Genomic DNA, 18,753 nt, shown 5'->3' with positions numbered 1-18,753 from the left:
TATGGTTTTAGTGTGTTTTCTTGATTACTGATTGATTGGGAGAGGGCCCAGCCCATTGTGAATGGGTGCACACCTGGGCTGGTGGTCCTGCGATCTATAAGAAAACAGACCGAGCAAGCCATGGGTAGCAAGTAGCCCCCTCGGGCCTGTGGCCTTTGCATCAGCTTCTGCCCTTGGGTTCCTACCGTTTTTGAGTTCTTCAATGATGAACATTACTGTGGAAGTGAAAGCCAAATAAGCCCTTTCCTCCTTAAGTTGCTTTTGGTCATGGTGTTTCATCACAGTAATAGTAACCCTAAGTAAGACAAAGAGTTAAAATATTCATATATAAGTGAGATTTAATGGCCTAGAACTGTTTTGTTTGTTTATTTTTTGTAATGTCCTTTTCATGTATTGGCATCAGAGTTATTCTCACATTATGAAACAACTTGAATACTTTTGTTTTTCTCTGTTTTCTTAGAGAACTTCTGTAAGACTGATATTGTTACCTTCTTAATTCATCAGTAATTCTTGGGCTGTTAATAGATTACTTTCAGAATTTTTCTTAAATTTTGAATTTTCACAGTTTGGTCATGTGCGTATTTATTTTGCCTGTGATTTTCTGAGCCGCTTAGATCTCTAAACAAAATTTTTAACCAAATTTGGGAAAATTTCAAGCTTCCTTTGTCTTCCTACTCTATGACTTCAATCTCTCTCTCTCTCTCTCTCTCTCTCTCTCTCTCTCTCTCTCTCTCTCTCCCACACACACACACACACACACACACACACACTCCTCTAGATCTAGATCTTATAATTCTATTTTTTCAAATGTTTTCTTTCTCCATATTTAATGGAAACTTATACACAGAGACTAAGCCATATTCCTTTGTCTCTCTCCTGGAACCCCCCTCTGAGATTCCAGTTGCTCTGTCACCGCCAGTGTCTTCTCATGCCTTTATCTGTTAAGCTTTTTGCTGGATTTTCATCCACTTCGGTCACTCAAACTCAGTTACACCTTTCGTGGATGAGCTACAGAAACAGCATTCTCTTTACTATCTGGATATTTTTCTTGGCTTTTCAGTACTTTTAAGCAGGCTTTGTTGTCTTTCTTGGAGTTAACTGCATTTGTAAATACTGCTGAGCATGTAAGGCTGTCAACCTGTGGGGGACTCAACATAGTACAAGCCACTCTACCCTTAGAGTTTCACCACCCAGTCCACCAACACTAGTGTCCCTTACCTAAAACAAGGTTTTCCCAAGGGCTCCTATTTCAGGTAATCATCTTGAGTGTAATACTCTACTGGCTGCGTTTGTGTCAACTTGACACAGCTGGAGTTATCTCAGAGAAAGGAGTTAAGTTGGGGAAGTGCCTCCATGAGATCCAGCTGTGGGGCATTTTCTCAATTAGTGATCAAGAGAGGGGGGTCCCTTGTGGGTGGTGCCATCTCTGGGCTGGTAGTCTTGGGTTCTATAAGAGAGCAAGCTGAGCAAGCCAGGGGAAGCAAGCCAGTAAGAAACATCCCTCCAAGGCCTCTGCATCAGCTTCTGCTTCCTGACCTGCTAGAGTTCCTTTCCTGACTTCCTTTGGTGATGAACAGCAATGTGGAAGTGTAAGCTGAATGAACCCTTTCCTCCCTACCTTGTTTCTTGGTCATGACATTTGTGCAGGAATAGAAACCCTGACTAAGACTACTGTCTACCATCTTAGTGCCACCGCAGAGGACTGGATCACTGTTTGACTCTTCTTGCCGTATGCCCAGCCTATTCCCATATCGTTGGATCAGTCATCCTAGGACACATTTCTCATGCAACTCCTCTGCCTTAAGACCCCTCTGCATCCCCTCAGGATTTAATCTCCTGAGCTTAGTGTATAAAGGTCTTCACAGTCTACTCTACGTCACACAGGACCATTGCTATTGTATACATTCTACTGCTGTTGGGACATGTGAGACCTCTCCGTGCTTTGTGATGCTACACTGTGCATCAGAGTATGCACACAGGGTCATGTCTGTGTGTGGATGCATGTGGTATGGCACAGGCATACCTGTGGAGATCAGCGGTCAACCTCTAGTGTTATCAGCCCTTAAGTGCCGTCTACACTGTGTTTTGAGACAGGCTCTCATATTGGCCTGGAGCTCCTTGATTCAGTAAGGCTGTCTGGCCAGCGAGGCTCAGACATTGACCAGTATCTCTCTTCCTGCCACTGGAAGTGGGTACCACCATGTCATGTTTTTCCACCAGGGATCTAAGGATTGAACTCTGGCTTGCACAGGAAGCACTTTACCTACTGAGCACCCTTTGATGCTACTCTTTCTGTGCTTCCAATTAAGGCCACTAGTTTTTATCTTGAGTTTACTTGATTTAATTATACAGTCTCATTCAAATGCTGCCTCTTTAGGATAGTTTTCCTTGTTGGGGTGACCTCTGTCTTCATTATTTCCCTTGTATTTGTCTCAGTGGTTTCTATTGCTATGACAAAATGCCATGACCAAAAGCAATTTGGGGAGGAAAGGGTTTGTTTCACTCACAGATCCATATAACCATTCATCATCAAAAGCAGTGAAGGCAGGATTTCAATCAGGACAAGAACTTGGAGACAAGGCCTGATACAGTAGCCATGGGGGAGGGCTATTTACTGGCTTGCTCCCCATGGCTTGCTCAGCCTCTTTTCTTATTAAACCCAGGACCATGGCACCACCCACAATGGGCTGAGCTCCTGCTCCCTCATCAATCAGTAATTAAAAAAATGTTTTACAGGGTAGCCTACAGTCCAATATTATGGAGGCATTTAGCTACTGGGGTTCCTTCCTCTAAAATGACTCTAACCTGTATCAAGTTGACATAAAATTAGCCAGCATAGTATCTAAATAGTATTTGGAAGTCTGCATGCTAACTTGGTCAACCTGTCTGTCTATTTATTATTTATCTATGTATCATCTATTTCCTCTTAGAAGATTCCCATTGAATGCTCTGTCTTTTAAATATATCTTTTTTAGTATTCATAATGTTACATATTGATGAGGATATTATAATGGATATTTCCAGCAAAGCCAATCTGGTTTTGCATATAGAAATTAAAGAGCTACAGACTTAAAAAGAGAAACTAACTGACAAGTTCCCACACTATTCTGTTGTTTACTGGTTTTTCAGGGATATTTGTTTCTGTGTCAAGCACCTCTGTACAGTTCTGCAGGAATGGTGGAACCTGGCAAAATGGCAGATGCATTTGTACTGAAGAGTGGAAAGGGCTGAGATGCACAATTGGTAAGTTACTTGACTAATACTATGATGACATAATTGGTGATCCTTTTGTTAGTAACAACAGCAGCAAAAAAAAAAAAAACACTCTAGAAGCTTTAGCTAAAGACTATAGACACGATAAGCATGATGACAGCACTGAGATATGGATGCATGAATTCACCACAACTGTGGTTATTTTCATAATACCTGCACAAGATTGGTTTGTCCACACTTCATCATGGATACCAGGGGCTTTTATGAGATTCCACTTCCTCCCTGGGGAATTATTGAGAGTTAACTGTTAGGGGAGGAGGCATGACTTTTTTCCAGGGGTGTGTCCACTGATAAAGTTGCCCTAATCTCTCACTCATGCTCTTGAGCAAGAAAGTCTAATTAAACTTAGAGAATCAAACAAAAAATGAAGGCATGAAAATAGGCAGAGGACTAACTAGGAAAGGGACTTTAGAGGATGGGGAATAAGAAGGAAAGTGGGGATAGGAAAAATCTAACATTTATTATGTAATTGTATAAAACTTTCAAATAATAAAACACAAGCACACACACGTATATGAAAAAATATTTTAAAATGCTAAAAATGTGAGATTTTTTTCCTCTCAACAATCAAAGCCATGTTTTCCTTTTAGGCACTATATAATGGAGACACTTTGTCCATTTTCTAAATATCATTTTTCTGTAATTCACAGATATAATTTTCCTTTTGCTTCCAGCCTTTAATCCAGGACAGCTAGCAATATGGTTTCTGCAAGTCCTTTCGAGGGGTTACATGATATTTGACTCTCTTTCAAATGCCAGAGTTTTAGCATTTTACTTTTGAATCATGATAAGTCTAAGGATATACTTAAATATGTGCTTAATTCAGTCCTTTCCTTTCCCTTGAGCTATTAAATTTATGGTTTGATGCCCATACATGATGCCAGAATCCCATTTCAAGCTGTTTCTGGATCAAGGTGTAGTTTCCCACAATTTTCATTCTCTTAATTCCATCTTGGAATAGTCTCTCCATCTCCTCGCATTAATTGCCTCTACTCCATTCAGCGAATGCATCCTACACCCCTGTGATTTTGTCCTTTTTGCTTTGACCCAAAGTCTCATAAAGTTCTTTGCCACCATATATTGTCATCAGGCCATTCTCTAGATCCTAATTAATTGATACATACTTCTTGCTATGTATAGTGTAAGGTATGTTAGTGGTCACACCTCCCCCAACCCAAGTCTGAATGGTGTACATTTTAACAGAAACCAATTATCTAGAATATTTATTCCGATGGCAAAAATGTAAGCTGATAGACAGTATGGAAACTGAACTGGCCCGTTGACTCTTGAGTCTTTTTTTTTTTTTTTTTTTCAATTACACTGCAAAGATTCTGAACTTCATCTTTTACCCATCTTCAAATTTCAAAATTAAAGATGTGATTTATTATGAGAGAAATGTGTTTCCATTTCAGCTAATTTCTGTGAAAATAGTACTGACAGCGGATTCACCTTTGGCCGAATCCCAGTGGGCAGATATGGTCCTTCTTTGCAAACATGTGCACCGGGCACCATCAATGGTATGTGCAGCTCCTGGCATCTCTGTCTTAGCACAGGAATGGTTAGCGTGAGTCATACCTACCATTCCTCCAACTAGAATTGGGGTTCTGGACAAGACAGAAAGGAAAGTCTTAGCTTATTTTAACGTCAGTGTTTGAAGGTTAGTGCAGAACTACATAAAATCATAATTTCCCTAAAAACTTTAATGTGGATCAGTTGTTTCTAAACTCTTCCTGATCTGTGCTTAATTGGATTTTTTTTTCTCTAGCTTACTCTGCCCCATGGCATTTGTTGAGGTGAATATTTATCCTGTGAGTTGTAGTGTTTGTGTACATTATTTTAAATCAATATATATTACAGATTTCTTCTATAACTTTTTAAGTATATGTCTTTCCAAGTAGAGACTAAAAGGAGTAGGCCTGTTGTCAGTAATCCTTTCTTTCCTTGGTCACTTTGGTTATTCATCATGTTATGTTTCTAGATTCATGACCCTTTCATCAGTATGACAACCCTATGTGTTTGAGGCATTTCAAAAATCAAGGGGAATATATTCTGGTTCTAATATGTTTCCAGACAGGGCTAGAGAGATGACTCAACAGTTAAGATTACTGACTGCTCTTCCCAAAGGTCCTGAGTTCAAATCCCAGCAACCACATGGTGGCTTACAACCATCCGTAATGAGATATGACACCCTCTTCTGGTGTGTCTGAAGACAGCTGCAATGTACTTACATATAATAATAAATAAATCATTAAAAAATAAATAAATAAAAGCAGAAAATACATAAGTTATAAAGAATATGTTTCCAGACAAGATTCAGAATGTTGATGACTTAAATTAGTACCACATTGAGGAAAATGTTCTAAGTGTAGACTTTATTCATCCAGAGAGCTCTTTTCATAATAACTAGAGCCTACTGGTCATGTAATTTTATCTAGATGTTTGACCTGTCCCTTGGCTGTATTAATTTGTATCTTCTTAGCTTTGATAGCATCCCCCATTTCTTACAGACTGGATGTTTCAAGAATGTAATCACTTTAAAACTCATTTATAAAAATGTTTGGTAAAGCTATCATCAGTAACAGTGAGAATGATTTCATATTTTATTTAGATATTAACTTTTGGGTATATCCTGACCACACTGAAATTCTAAGTACATTGTAGGAATTGCTTTTTCCTACATTCTTTCTTTACTTATTCTATAAGTGATCACTCACATGTCCATGATCCATCCTATGTTCAATATATGTCCTTCCCAGCCTTCTCTTAGTTGTGGTTACTATTGCTGTGGTGAAACACCATGATCAAAAGCAGCTTGGGGAGGAAAGGGTTTGTTTCACTCACACTTCCATACAACAGTTCAGCATCAAATGCAATGAGGACAGGACTCAAGCAGGGCAGGAACCTTGAGGTTGGAGCTGATGCAGAGGCCTTGAGGGAGTGTTGCTTATTGCCTTGCTCAGCTTGCTTTCTTATACAACTCAGGACTACAGCCCAGGGTTGACTCCACCCAGAATGGGCTGCACCTTTCCCCATCAATCACTAAGAAAATGCCCTACAAGCCTACCTGCAGCCAGATCTTATGGGAGCATTTTCTCAAATGAAGTTCCTATCTCTCAGATGACTATAGCTTGTGTCAAGTTGACGTAAAACTAGACAGCACAAGCCTCTTAATATCTCAGAAAGCTAAAGGAACATGTCAGTGCCTTTGTTTTTACTATGCATGTTTTATAGATAATACTGTACAGTGAGCTTATGGATAACTGTTATCTTCAGGTTCTATATTGTATATACCTTACATATTTTTATACTTCATAAACCAGATACAACTTACAAAGCATAACTGTATGCTATAAATTGGAAAAATAAGTGTCAGTAATATACCCATGAAGGTTATCACAGCTGATTGATGTAATACTTTGGGGGTGCTAAGCGAGTCACAGTATCATCTTTTGTTTGATATTTATCTGATTCTTGAGCAACTATTATAAAAATGTTTATTATACCTTTGCATTTCAGACTGAGTTTATATCATCTTAAAGATATATATTTCAACTATTACCAAATCCACTTTTAGTTCTGTTAAGAATTCTTTTTAATTTTTATTTTATATAACAAGTGATTACAGTGCATTTCAATGATATTTGAATATATTCATTTCAATGAATAATGGAAGGGGCACACTTGAAATGTCTTCTTAAAACATATAAATCCTATATGTATTAAAACTTTTTATTATGTCTTGCAGTAGAGGTATAGTGATCATATAAATTAATGAAAACTCTAACCTGTTTTAAGTGTCATTAAAGCAGTTTTTGATATCAACATTTCTTACCATTTCTCAAAAAACAGCTGCCTTAATACTGATCCTGAGAAAAAGTTTTGCCTGTAATTATCCACCCCTTTAATTATGATTTTACCTATACATATATTATGTAATCATTAGTAATTGGATGACAGTGAGCTGGAAAGTTCAGGTGATCTAAGGAAACAAAACTGCCCAAGGAGATGCTTCACTGAGAGCCAATAGAACATCTAGCATTTGCTGAGATACTCTGGAATTCTATGCCTTTTGGGAGTTACCCAGATTTGCATAGAGATAAAGGATTAGCATATAATTTAAGAGCCAGAAAGCCATCTTTATGTCGGTTCTGGTCTCGGCTTAGTATACCTTCGTTGTGACCAGTTCAAAGTTATTTCATTCCTATGTGTTAGAAAGTAAATCTTTCTTGAGACAAAGAGGGGAGTAACTGGTCATGGCAGAAACTCCCATTTTAAAAATCAAGACAATTGTGCAGAATACTGTAGCAATTGGTTGAGTTTCCTACTACTGGGTATTAAAATAATTCCAAATTCTCATCCTAAAACAACAATGCTTTGGGTTTCTCACCATGCTATAAGTTGGTTGTGGCAGCTAGGATGTTCATTTGGGGAACACACATGCTGACCGTTGGCTACAGCACCTCAATCACCAGTACATTGTCTCCCAGTCATCAGACTCAACTTCCTCATATTGTTACCTCAGGAAAGCATTCTAACATCCTAAAATAGTGGAAACTGAAACTGAGAGAATGTTTGAGGCCCAGGTGCTGGAAGTTGTGTATTTCAACCACACTCCACTGATGAAGGCCAGTCACAGGTCAGCCCAGACTCAAGAGTGACTGCATGCAGTGCCCAGCAGAGTCACACTGGCACAAAGCATACAGTGGTTTCCATGTCTGGCTTTTCACACTTTTTTCCTTTTTATTGAAGCGGGCAGTCCTAGAGCAACTCGGCTGTGCGATGTTTCTGAGTTTGGAAACATAGAACTCCAAAAGATAACAGTAGGGAATTGTAATGAAAATCTACAGACCCTGGAGATAAAGGTAGGCCTTCTAGCTCATCCTTTGGGCAGCTGGGATACATTCTGAATCTAGGCCAATTCTTTGGTTTTTACACACCTAAAGGTCAAATCAATGCTTTTAAAACTCTCAAATTATAAATCACAAAATCAGTAAGTGAAACCATTCTTATTTGGTTAAAGTCGACATCTGTTTAATGTTGACATTTTATTTCAGCAAATGGTAGCTTAGCAAATATTTTAAATAGCCTTATATTTGTAGACTGTTCAAGCTTTGACTGAGCATAGAGCCCTGGCTTCATAAACCAAAGATAGTCTACTCTGTTAAAATGAATGAAAAAGAAATTGAACCAGCCATGACCCTTAGACACAGACAACTTCATGTTGACACTAGTCTCAGGGCTATAACCATAAGGATTTATGACTAGATATGTTCCCATTCATCTTAATTACATGGGCTGAGGAATAGACAATCGAGCATGCATGTAAATCCTAACTTGTATGATAACTCAAGAAGAGGAAGAAGCTGAAAACTTTGATGTGGCACTTCTTTGTGCAGGTATTCTATATCTATCTTATTTCTTCTTTATCAAATTGGATATGATTTCTATACTAAAGGTAATTACAGCTAATGCCACCAATGGATGATCATTTACTGCTACCAAATAACAGATGATCCTGGACATAAAATTCAATGAAGACCTGATAAGCCCACTGTATATTTTAAATGTATTTAAATCACCTAATATACTCAACATTATGGTTAACCAATGAAGCATACTCAGTTATCTTCATCATTTTGGGAATGACTAGAAGCTATGGTTTATTGTTGTCCAGAATCATGAAAGTGCAGCACATTTTCATGTCATTGGCATATAGGAAAAGGCTAAATAACTCAATTTGTTGTTAGTACTGAGTAAATCACTTCTGAATTGTAACGCCAAAACCAGTAAGTAAAATGTAAACAAAACTTTGGTTAACTGGGGGAATGTCCTTGTACCATTTAAAACATTTTAAGTACACTGCTAAGTTTTTGAAATCATGTTTAAGCTTTAAACACTACAGATGAATATCGTTGTAGGTGAGGAAAAGTTAGAACTCTTGAGTGAGATGCTTTTGCCAGGGACCATTGCCAAGCCGACGCAGAGCTACTGCTGAGTTTAAAATCCACAAGGAACCACAGCAACTTCCTTATCACAGATGGCCAGGGTGTGGGTGGGTTGGAAATGAGAAAGAGGTTGTGCAGGGAGCTATCAGTCACACATTGAAAGAAAGAGTACAGATTCTGGAATCTGACAATATCAGCCTCTCGACGCTGCGATTTCCAAGCTCTGTAAACTTTAGGATAAGCTTTTAGATTTCTCCAAGGCTTTTAAGTGATAGGAGGGCTCTCAGCTCACAGAACCATTTTTATCTATAATTTATATTATAAATGATGTATACTTATACATTTTATTATGCACGATCACACCCTAAAACACCAGTGTGCCCGACACAGAGACTTGGCTGTTGAATTCAATATTTGTTTTTCTGCTGCCTCCTTACAAATGAGCACTGCTTTGATTTTTGAAGGGATGGTGCCATCTAGTGTACAACTGAGTTCACTCCATCCACATATGTTGACTCCAGTTCCATAGCAACATGACTTTTCCTTGTTCTTTATTTTATTTTATTTTATTTTTACAATTTTTTAATTTTATTTATTTACATTTCAAATATTATCCCCTTTCCCTGTTTCCCCTCTACAGACCTCCTATCCTATCCTCCCTTACCCTGCTTCTATGAGGGTGCTCCTCCACCACTCTCTACTCCCACCTCACCACCCTAGCATTCCTCTACACTGGGACATCAAGCCTTCACAGGACCAAGAACCTCTCCTTCCATTGATGCCACATAAAGCCCATTCAGCTCCTTCAGTCCTTCCCCTAACTCCTTCATTGGGGTCCCTGGAAGAACCTCTCAGGAGAAAGCTGTATAAAGCTCTTGTCAGCAAGCATGTCTTAGCATCTGCTATAGTGTCTGGGTTTGGTGTCTGCATGGGGGATGGATCCCCAGGTAGGGCAATCTCTGAGTGGCCTTTCCTTCAGTCTCTGCTTCACTCTTTGTCCCTGTATTTCCTTTAGACAGGAGCAATCCTGGGTTAAAATTTTGGAGATGGGTGGGTGGCCCCATCCCTCAACCGGGTCGGTGGGGGCACATGCCTAACCTCTGGATATGGTGTCAACAGGTTCTCTCTCCTCTTTGTGGGTTATTTCAGCTAATGTCATCTCTGTTGGGTCCTGGGAGCCTCTTGCTTTCCTGGCATCTGGGACTTTCTGGTTGCTATGACCAGTTCCACATCCTCCATTGCTACACACCTCTGTTCAATTTCCTGACCCTCTGTACATCTCCTCCATCTCCTCCCATACCTAATTCTTCCCTCTTTTTCCTCTCCCCCTCTTCTCTTCCTCCAAATTCCCTCCCACCCTCTACTTCCCTTGATTTTGTTCCCCCTTCTAAGTAGGACTGAAGCATCCACTCTTTGGTCTTCCTTCCTCTCGAGCTTCATGTGGTCTGTGAGTTGTATCGCCTTGTTATTAATATAATGCATGCAGATAGTAGAGAATGAGGAAATTCCCTGGGGTTTGTGAACTGTGTTGTTTACACAAAGAGAGAAGCAAACAAAGGTTCGGTTAAACAGCTCATTCAACAGCGGTCATTTGCAAAATGTTTAGGAATACTTGTATGAACTAGACTTTTTGAAACAAACAAAACTACCTTTAAACAGATAAACGAGGACAAACCAGACTATGAGAATATTTCTATAGATGCCCAGGTTTTAACAACAGATACCAGTAAACTGACGGCTGAGAATATCACTTCTGCTACTACAGTGGTTGGACAGATCTTCATTAAAACCGAAGATAAAAGCCAGGTAAAACACAATTTTTTTTATTCACTTTACAAACTTCCCCTTCCTGTTCACTCCCTTCCACTATCCTTCCCCCTATATCCCCTTCTCTGAGTGGGTGTGTCCTCCCTGAATATTCCCCCACCCTGGCACATCAGGGGCTAGGCATATCCTTTCCCACTGAGGTCAGACAAGGCAGTCTAGCTGTAGAAGATTTTTTAACTCAAGGATAGGCAACAGCTTTTGGAACAGTCCCTGCTCCAGTTGTTTGGGACCAACCTGAAGAACAAGCTGCAAAATTTTACATATGCACAGGCAGGCATAGATCCAGCACGTATGTTCTTTGGTTGGTGTTTCAGGTTCTGAGGGTCCCAAGGGTCCAGGTTAGTTGACTCTGTAGGTTTCCCTGTGGAGGTCTCACAATCCTTCCCCCTATTCTTCTATAAGAGTGTCCAAGCTGTATCCACTGCTTGGCTGTGGGTGTCTGCATCTGTCTGAGCCAGCTGCTGGGCTGGGTCTCTCAGAGGACAGGCCATGCTAGGCTCCTGTCTGTAAGCACAACATGGTACCGTTAATAGTGTAACATGGTACCGTTAATAGTGTAACACGGTACCGTTAATAGTGTGACACGGTACCGTTAATAGTGTGACGCGGTACCGTTAATAGTGTGGCGGTACCGTTAATAGTGTGACGCGGTACCGTTAATAGTGTGACGCGGTACCGTTAATAGTGTCAGAGATCGGTGCTGGACCATGGGATGGGTCTCAAGAGGGAATCTCAGGCTCTCCTCTATCCCCCATTGATGAATTTCTTATAGACAGGATAAATTTTGGGTGGAAAGTTTTGTGGGCACTCCACTGGTGTTCTTGCCTGGCTATAGGAGGTGGCCTTTTCAGGTTCCATAGCCCCAGTGATGTGACAGCTAAGGTCAGCCCCATTGATTCTTGGGCACCTCCATCATCCCAGGTCTCTGTCACATCCTGGAGATGCCCCCCACCTCTCCACCCCTGTCTGTCTCCTGTCCTTCCCCACACCTGATCCTGAACCCTCTCTATTCCCCTACCACTCCCCACTCCCACCCCGTTCCCTCCCCACACCTGCCTCGTATGACTGTTTTTTTCCCCCTTCTAAGTGAGAGTCAAGCATCCTCATTTGCGCTTTCCTTCTTGTTTAGCTTCTTTGAATCTGTGGAGTGTAGCATGGGCATCCTGTATTTTATGGCTAATATCCACTTACAAGTGAGAACATGCCATGTGTGTCCTTTTGGGACTGAGAATCCAAGATTTTAAGTCGTAAGAGGTGTTTGGGATTGTAGCCTATTGATAGTGTTTCATTAGCATGTGTGGGGTCTTAGGTTTGATTTCCCAAAACTTAAAATGGGAGGAACACCCCGAATTCTATTCCTTACACTGTGATTTGAGTGATGTTTAAGTTAAGACCATTGGGCAGAGAACACTTCCTGGGGAGATGCTCAAAGAAGTTAAACTCCTTGTCTAAACATCCTCTGGAATTGACATGATGATGATTATTACATTAGATATTCCAGCATGTCTTAGAATAAACAAGTCTCTTTATTATGTACAGATTATCAATTTTATTAAACTGGGCCATCCCTGTTCTATCCCAAATAAACAGTTTTCCTATACACTTGCTCTGAAATATGCCTTTTAATCTCTGCATTTGTGCCACGCATACTCACAGGTTGGTCTCTGGCCTTCTAAAAAACCCTAAGCCAGGTTTTCAGGTCTAATATCATGGTCTGATAAATTCTCATATATATATATATAATATATATTATATATATATATTATATATATATATATAATATATATATATACACACACACACACAAGAAAAAAGTATACTCGACATTTGTCACCAATGGAGTTCTTGATTTGGTCAGCAGGATTGTAAGCCATCAACATGAAGTACATCAACATGGCTCATTTCCTTCATGATTTTCAGATAACCTTCTTTCAAAAATTGTTTTGGTTACCAAAGGTTCTTTGAAAAGTAGGTTTTAAGTAACAAGGTAATTAAAGTCAGAATTAAAGAACATGCACTTCTACCTGTAAAATTTAGTTGGTAAAGACATGTAGGAATGAAAGGCCAAGAGACTCACACCCGAGCGTTCAATTATCAGAAAACAATTTTACCACTAGCTAAAAGTGCACCTGACACTAAGTATTTAAGTTGTGCTAAGTAAGTATTGTGGGCTGTGAGGTTTGGACGGCCAGCATTGCATCGACATTTGTGTCTACTTTTATCCAAGCCAAGTATTTTTGTGCGTAGAGAGAGCTCAGTGAGTGACCTTATCATGAAGTGAAATTCAAAACCCTAAGCATCCTGCTTCCCCAGCTTCACTTGTGGTTTTACTTCTTATCACAGGTCGTTCCTTTGTCTCCGGTCTCAAACTGAGACTTTGATTTTCAAAAGTCACTTTCCTTTGGATTATCATGCGATTCCTGTTATTGACCACCATGATAATTCCTCGCGATCAGAGTGATAATTATGCATGACCCATATCTTATGCGATGTGTCTTCTCCCTCACAGGCAAAAAAAACTGCTATAGCCACGGTGAGTCAGATTCTGGATGCCAGTGAAGATGTTTTCCAAAAAGCTGCTGAGATGGACAATAGCAAATCCTTTAACGAGTAAGCAACTGTTTGGAAAGGAAGTTCGAGGAGGTACCATCTACCTCCTTGGGTGAAAGTGTGACTAGAGGACCTATTTCTCTCAGGGCTACCGTAACTGCCTGATGGTTTGGGAATTAAGAGAAAACCCCTGACTTTCTACTTGATCTTGTTCTACATGGAGTGCTATGTGCTACCTACTTGGTTTGAGGTGTGCTCATGGGCTAGGGGGAAAAGTGACTGGGGTGATTCAGATTACAGTTTGTTCTCTTCACCTGGGACTGGTGTGTTCAAAGCAGCAGCCTCTGCATGCACACGGTAGGTGTTCTTCCAGCTCCCTTCTCAATGCACAGAGCTGCAGAGAGCACCCGACTACAGGACCTACCACACTGTCAGCCTACGCTCCACACCTCTGCGCGCTCTTCCCAAGAATTGATAGGCGGGTTTGTTTGTTTTGTTTTGTTTGTTTTCAGTTTTCCTATAGGCAAGCACTGTGCCATTTTATGCAAGAATGTAAGCATTGTAAGATTTCAGTGTCCAGAAGGATAACAGGGCTCAGGACACAATCCCCCATGGAAACTGAGGGGCAGCTATACTCTTAAAGAGCTGCCAAGAAAGAGCTCTCTTCATTCTCTTCCTTTCAAGTGAAGGGAATTAAGTTTTCTCAGGGTAAGTCTGGTTCTCTAAACTCTATCTGTTGAGGCAAGCCTATAAAAAGGGTCTCTTCAGAAGCCAGGGATCAGCCACCAATCTCTTCTACTTCTCTCTCCTGTGACTCACCAAGTTCAGCCTCTGAATCCTCCTTTTAGTCTGTTTATTTAGGGGATAGTGAAAATAAGAAAGCTGGAAGCAAACGGGACAGAGAAGAATGGGGAGGAAGGACTCCATCCAGCTTCAACCCCATCAAGTTGTCATAGTGAAGTGCCTGTTCTCCTCTTCTGGGCTGGCAGGGGCAGAATGCCCAGGCAGCCAGAGCTCTAAGGCTCTGAATAAAGTTTCTGCTGGTGGAGGCAATATGGTACAATCAACAAGTTTAGGTTTTCAGGTTTTCTTTTGAACACTGCTTGCAATGGCCAGTCTATAACCCTGAATCCTTGCTGTTGTATTGAAGGTAAAAACTCTCGCTAGTTGCCTGATGTGCTTGAGATGTAAAACCGTCTCTGTAACATAACCCACTTTTTGTATATGCATTTCCCATTGTTTGAATTTCTACCCTAGTTAGCTTTCTTAGATAACTAAGACAGTTGTCTACTTAAGTTTTCCCAGCTGTCGTAGTTACTGTTCTATTGCTGTTATGAAACACCCTGAACAAGACAACTTAGGAAAGAAAGTGTTTGACTGGGGACTTTCTTAGTTTCAGAGGGGTTGTTAGTCTATGACGCTCAGAGTGTGGAGGAGGGCAGGCACTGGAGCTGTAATTGATAGCTTACATCTTATCTGATGGAAACAGAGAGCAAGACAAGGTTTGACGTGGGCTTTTGAAGCCTCAAACCCCACCTCCAGTGATATATCTTTTCCAAGGTCACATCTCTTAATCCTTCCTAAATAATCCCCCACCTGGGAACCAAACATTGAAATATATGAGCCTATGGGAGCTATTCTCACTCAAACCTCCACACTGACCAAACTGAAATTTACTGTAAGATGTATTGAATCTCACAGAAATCCAAGCTTAGGATCGTAACAGAGTCAGTGTGTGTGTGCAAAGCCACATCTTCCCTGGAGAGGGAGGTGGCTATGACCACAAGGCTGCTTTGCAGTCTTTCTGAGAGTATGTGGCCCCACCCTTATTCTCAACAGGAAGAAAACCGCCTCTTTTTCTTTTTTTGTATTTATCCTCTCAATGATAGAATGGCCTGACTTTTTAACTCTAAAATCTGAAACTTCCTGATTACACCTATCTCCCTGACTAGAATATTACTAATTTAAAAACTGCATGGTTCCCTTCAGTCATGTATGTCTGTTTGACTGCTGCCTTTTGAGTCAAACCAGCCCATATTTAACCTATTCAGTTATAACATGAGAGAAAAATGGCCTTAAAAGTAGCTGTGAGATGACTTTCTAGAAGTGTCCGTGACTGTGGTACACAACCCTGACACATTTAGCACATCTTTTCTCAACCTTTGAATGCCTGGGGAAACTGTTCTTGGTACCCCAGTGTTTCAATATTCCTTAATGGGAACTTAGCAGGTACAGTGGAAACAAATGTTCCTCTTAGCAGTTTGGAGCCATCATTAGGTAAGTTCTAATGAAAGATGTTATCGGGTGTTAATATTATTTATTATGTCGGAAATACATAGCACAGACTGCTGACAACTCATGAAATTGTGTAACATTTGAAATTTAAAAGTGATCACCCTCTTCTAGAAATCTCTAGTTTAAGCTTAAGAGCTTATTTTTCTGTATCTATATTTTTCTGTATCTATATTTAAACTGCAAATCAATTGCATTCCATCATCACTTTTTTATAATAAAATATAATCAGATAAAACAAAAACTAGCACAATGGAATTGGGTAAAACAGAGGGAAAAGAACCCAACGAGATGGCACAGGAAACAGACACATTAGTTCACACACTCAGGAATCCCATAAAATTGCTAAAGGAGTCTGTAATATGTGCTCAAAGAACATTCTTTCTGCCTCCTTTGCTCTGAGGTTCCCTGAACCCTAAGAGGAGGCGTTTGATAGAGGCATCCCACTTAGGGCTGAGTGTTTCAAGGTCTCTCTCTGTGTGTACAAAGTCTGGCTAGCTGTGGATCTCTGTATTAGTTCCATCTGCTTTAGGAAGAAACTTCTCTGATCAAGGCTGAGTAAGGCACTGATCTGTGAGCATAGCAGAATGTCATTAGGAGTCAGTTGAGTGCTATGTTTTTCTGTTTGTTTTTTAGAGTGGTAGAATTTGGGTTTTACTCTGTGTCCCCGGGCTATCTTATCTCAGGTTCTTGGTCACCTAAGCTGTGTCAGGTATGAGTTCTATCTTGTGGAGTGGGCCTTAGGTTGATAAGATATTGGTTAGTTGCTCCTACAAATTCTTCTAAACAAACAATCTTCCAATACCAAGAATATAGGTTATATTTAGATGAATCATTGGCCAAAAAAGGTTCCATGGGAAGCCCCAAACAACCCAGGCCCTTGCCAAGACTTTCCACAAATGGAAGGGCAAGGCCCCATTGCAGAAGACCGTATCTACAAAACTCCTTGGACATGGAGAAGTTGAGCTTGTGCCTACATGGGTCCTTCACACCTATTAGCCTTTTTTATACAGGCAGGTACTCTGCCCACCATCAAAGGAAAAACATAAGTACCAACCAGACAAAACCCCTCTGACATACAATGCTGTCCTGCCTGCAGGATATGCTAATGCAATGGTGGCACAAAGCCTGTGGGAGCGATAATCATAGCATTTTTTAAAGCTGCATGTGATAAAACAAAACTCTGGTGAAGAGAAGCAGATATATGTTTAAGTAAATGCATACACACACATTTAGTGGTTGTCACTGTGACTACATGGTCTGTGTGCTCCTGCCCTTTCTAAAGAGGGAAACAACTCATCTCTTGGGTTTATGACAACATGCCGAGTTCCTGTCTTTCATTCTGTGCAGTCTTATCAAGCAAATGGAGAATTACTCCCACTCTCTGGGTGATGAGAAAGTGGTGGAACCCAACATAGCAATCCAGTCTGTCATTCGAAACGAATCGGGGCCAAGTGTTCTCTTTTCTGTACAGAAAGGTAAGCTGTTCGACTTCTTCTATGCTTGTGGCAGTAAACAACAGTCCATTGCCAGTAACAATTCACAGTTCACCAAAATGCAGATATTTAAAATTCTAATTTCCCTTTCTTATAGGATCTAGTAATTCTCTGGTTTCTGGTGGAACAAGTATTGACAAAAATGCAAATGGACTCAACCCAGATGGACAGACTGAACTTCAGATCTTACTTAATACCGGGGAAAGTACGTCTTGAACCTTGTTTGCATTGTTTTTTAAAACACACTGAAACCAAACAATTACAAACTTAAAAGTCCATGAAGGGAGAAACAACCCTTGTTTAGTTTCACACATAATAATTTAGTTTGTCTTTAGGCTCTGATGCAGTAATCTCAATGATACTATTTCAGGTCACAGAGAATTCTTCATTTCAAAGCCACACTGGAGAGTAACAGATTGAAATATTAGTGCCAGGTACATAAATCTGTATTTCTATGAAACTCTTGCAGAAGTGTTCCTTACATTTCTGTGTTGTAAGAAGGCTCAGTCACAAACTCTGTACTTATTTCCTCATGGTGTGACACTCATGGAAACTTTTATATAACTAGGAAAGTTGTCATTTAGTGGTAACAATTGAGCTACTGTCTCTAGGCTCCTCACAGTCTTGCATGTGGCATGACATCTTGAAAGAGCTGTATTCTAGAAGTCTTAATGAAGTTTCTCTCTCCCAACAACACTGCCAATCTAGTGTTCCAAAGAACATATTTTAATTTATGCAAACATTTATTTGGCCAAAATGTAGAAAAGTGATACTATTATGAATGATACACTTGCAAGAATCTAAAGAACAGAGCAGATTTTATTCAATTGTACAGTTTGCTAAAAGTTCATCTCCCTGGTAGTGTGATGCTTAATAAATAGGAGTGAGGCACAAGGGTTCATATAAACTAGAAGCAGGGTGACTTTGAGTCAGGACTGTAAACTTGTGTTTGCCACCCACTGTTGGGGAATGTGGAATGTTTCAATGTGAGATGTTAACTGAAAATGCAAAGGTACAAAAGCAAAAAGATGTGCAGCCTACAGAGCACTCCACATCCAGTTCAATCAGGAGGCCTTGGACTTTTATGAGTGTCATTCCCAAAGGAATTCAAGTCTTGGCAAAGTCAAGCTTCCATTTGTTGTTCCCTGAACAATAGAGATGAAGTTAAGCCACTTTCTTTCTTTCTTTCTTTCTTTCTTTCTTTCTTTCTTTCTTTCTTTCTTTCTTTCTTTCTTTCTTTCTTCTCTCTCTCTCTCTCTCTCTCTCTCTCTTTCTTTTTTTTTCAAAAACAACTTTTTTATTAGGTATTTTCTTCATTTACATTTCAAATGATATCCGAAAAGTCCCCTATACCCTCCCCCCACTCTGCT

At 40.1% G+C, this 18,753-nt stretch overlaps 1 protein-coding gene across 1 annotated transcript in view; it reads left to right on the top strand.

The window, feature by feature from the left end:
* Positions 1–18,753, top strand: part of Adgrg7 (adhesion G protein-coupled receptor G7) — a 65,051-nt gene that overhangs the window by 12,080 nt on the left and 34,218 nt on the right. The window contains exons 2-8 of the mRNA XM_021209363.1: positions 3,130–3,243; positions 4,686–4,790; positions 8,023–8,135; positions 10,878–11,024; positions 13,555–13,655; positions 17,238–17,365; positions 17,481–17,588. Coding sequence (XP_021065022.1) covers positions 3,130–3,243; positions 4,686–4,790; positions 8,023–8,135; positions 10,878–11,024; positions 13,555–13,655; positions 17,238–17,365; positions 17,481–17,588 — 816 coding nt within the window. The remainder of the gene's footprint in view (positions 1–3,129; positions 3,244–4,685; positions 4,791–8,022; positions 8,136–10,877; positions 11,025–13,554; positions 13,656–17,237; positions 17,366–17,480; positions 17,589–18,753) is intronic.

The sequence above is a fragment of the Mus pahari genome, chromosome 12 (assembly GCF_900095145.1).
Source record: "Mus pahari chromosome 12, PAHARI_EIJ_v1.1, whole genome shotgun sequence".
In the NCBI taxonomy this organism is placed as follows: Eukaryota; Metazoa; Chordata; class Mammalia; order Rodentia; family Muridae; genus Mus; species Mus pahari.
This window is presented reverse-complemented; position numbering and strand designations above follow the sequence as displayed.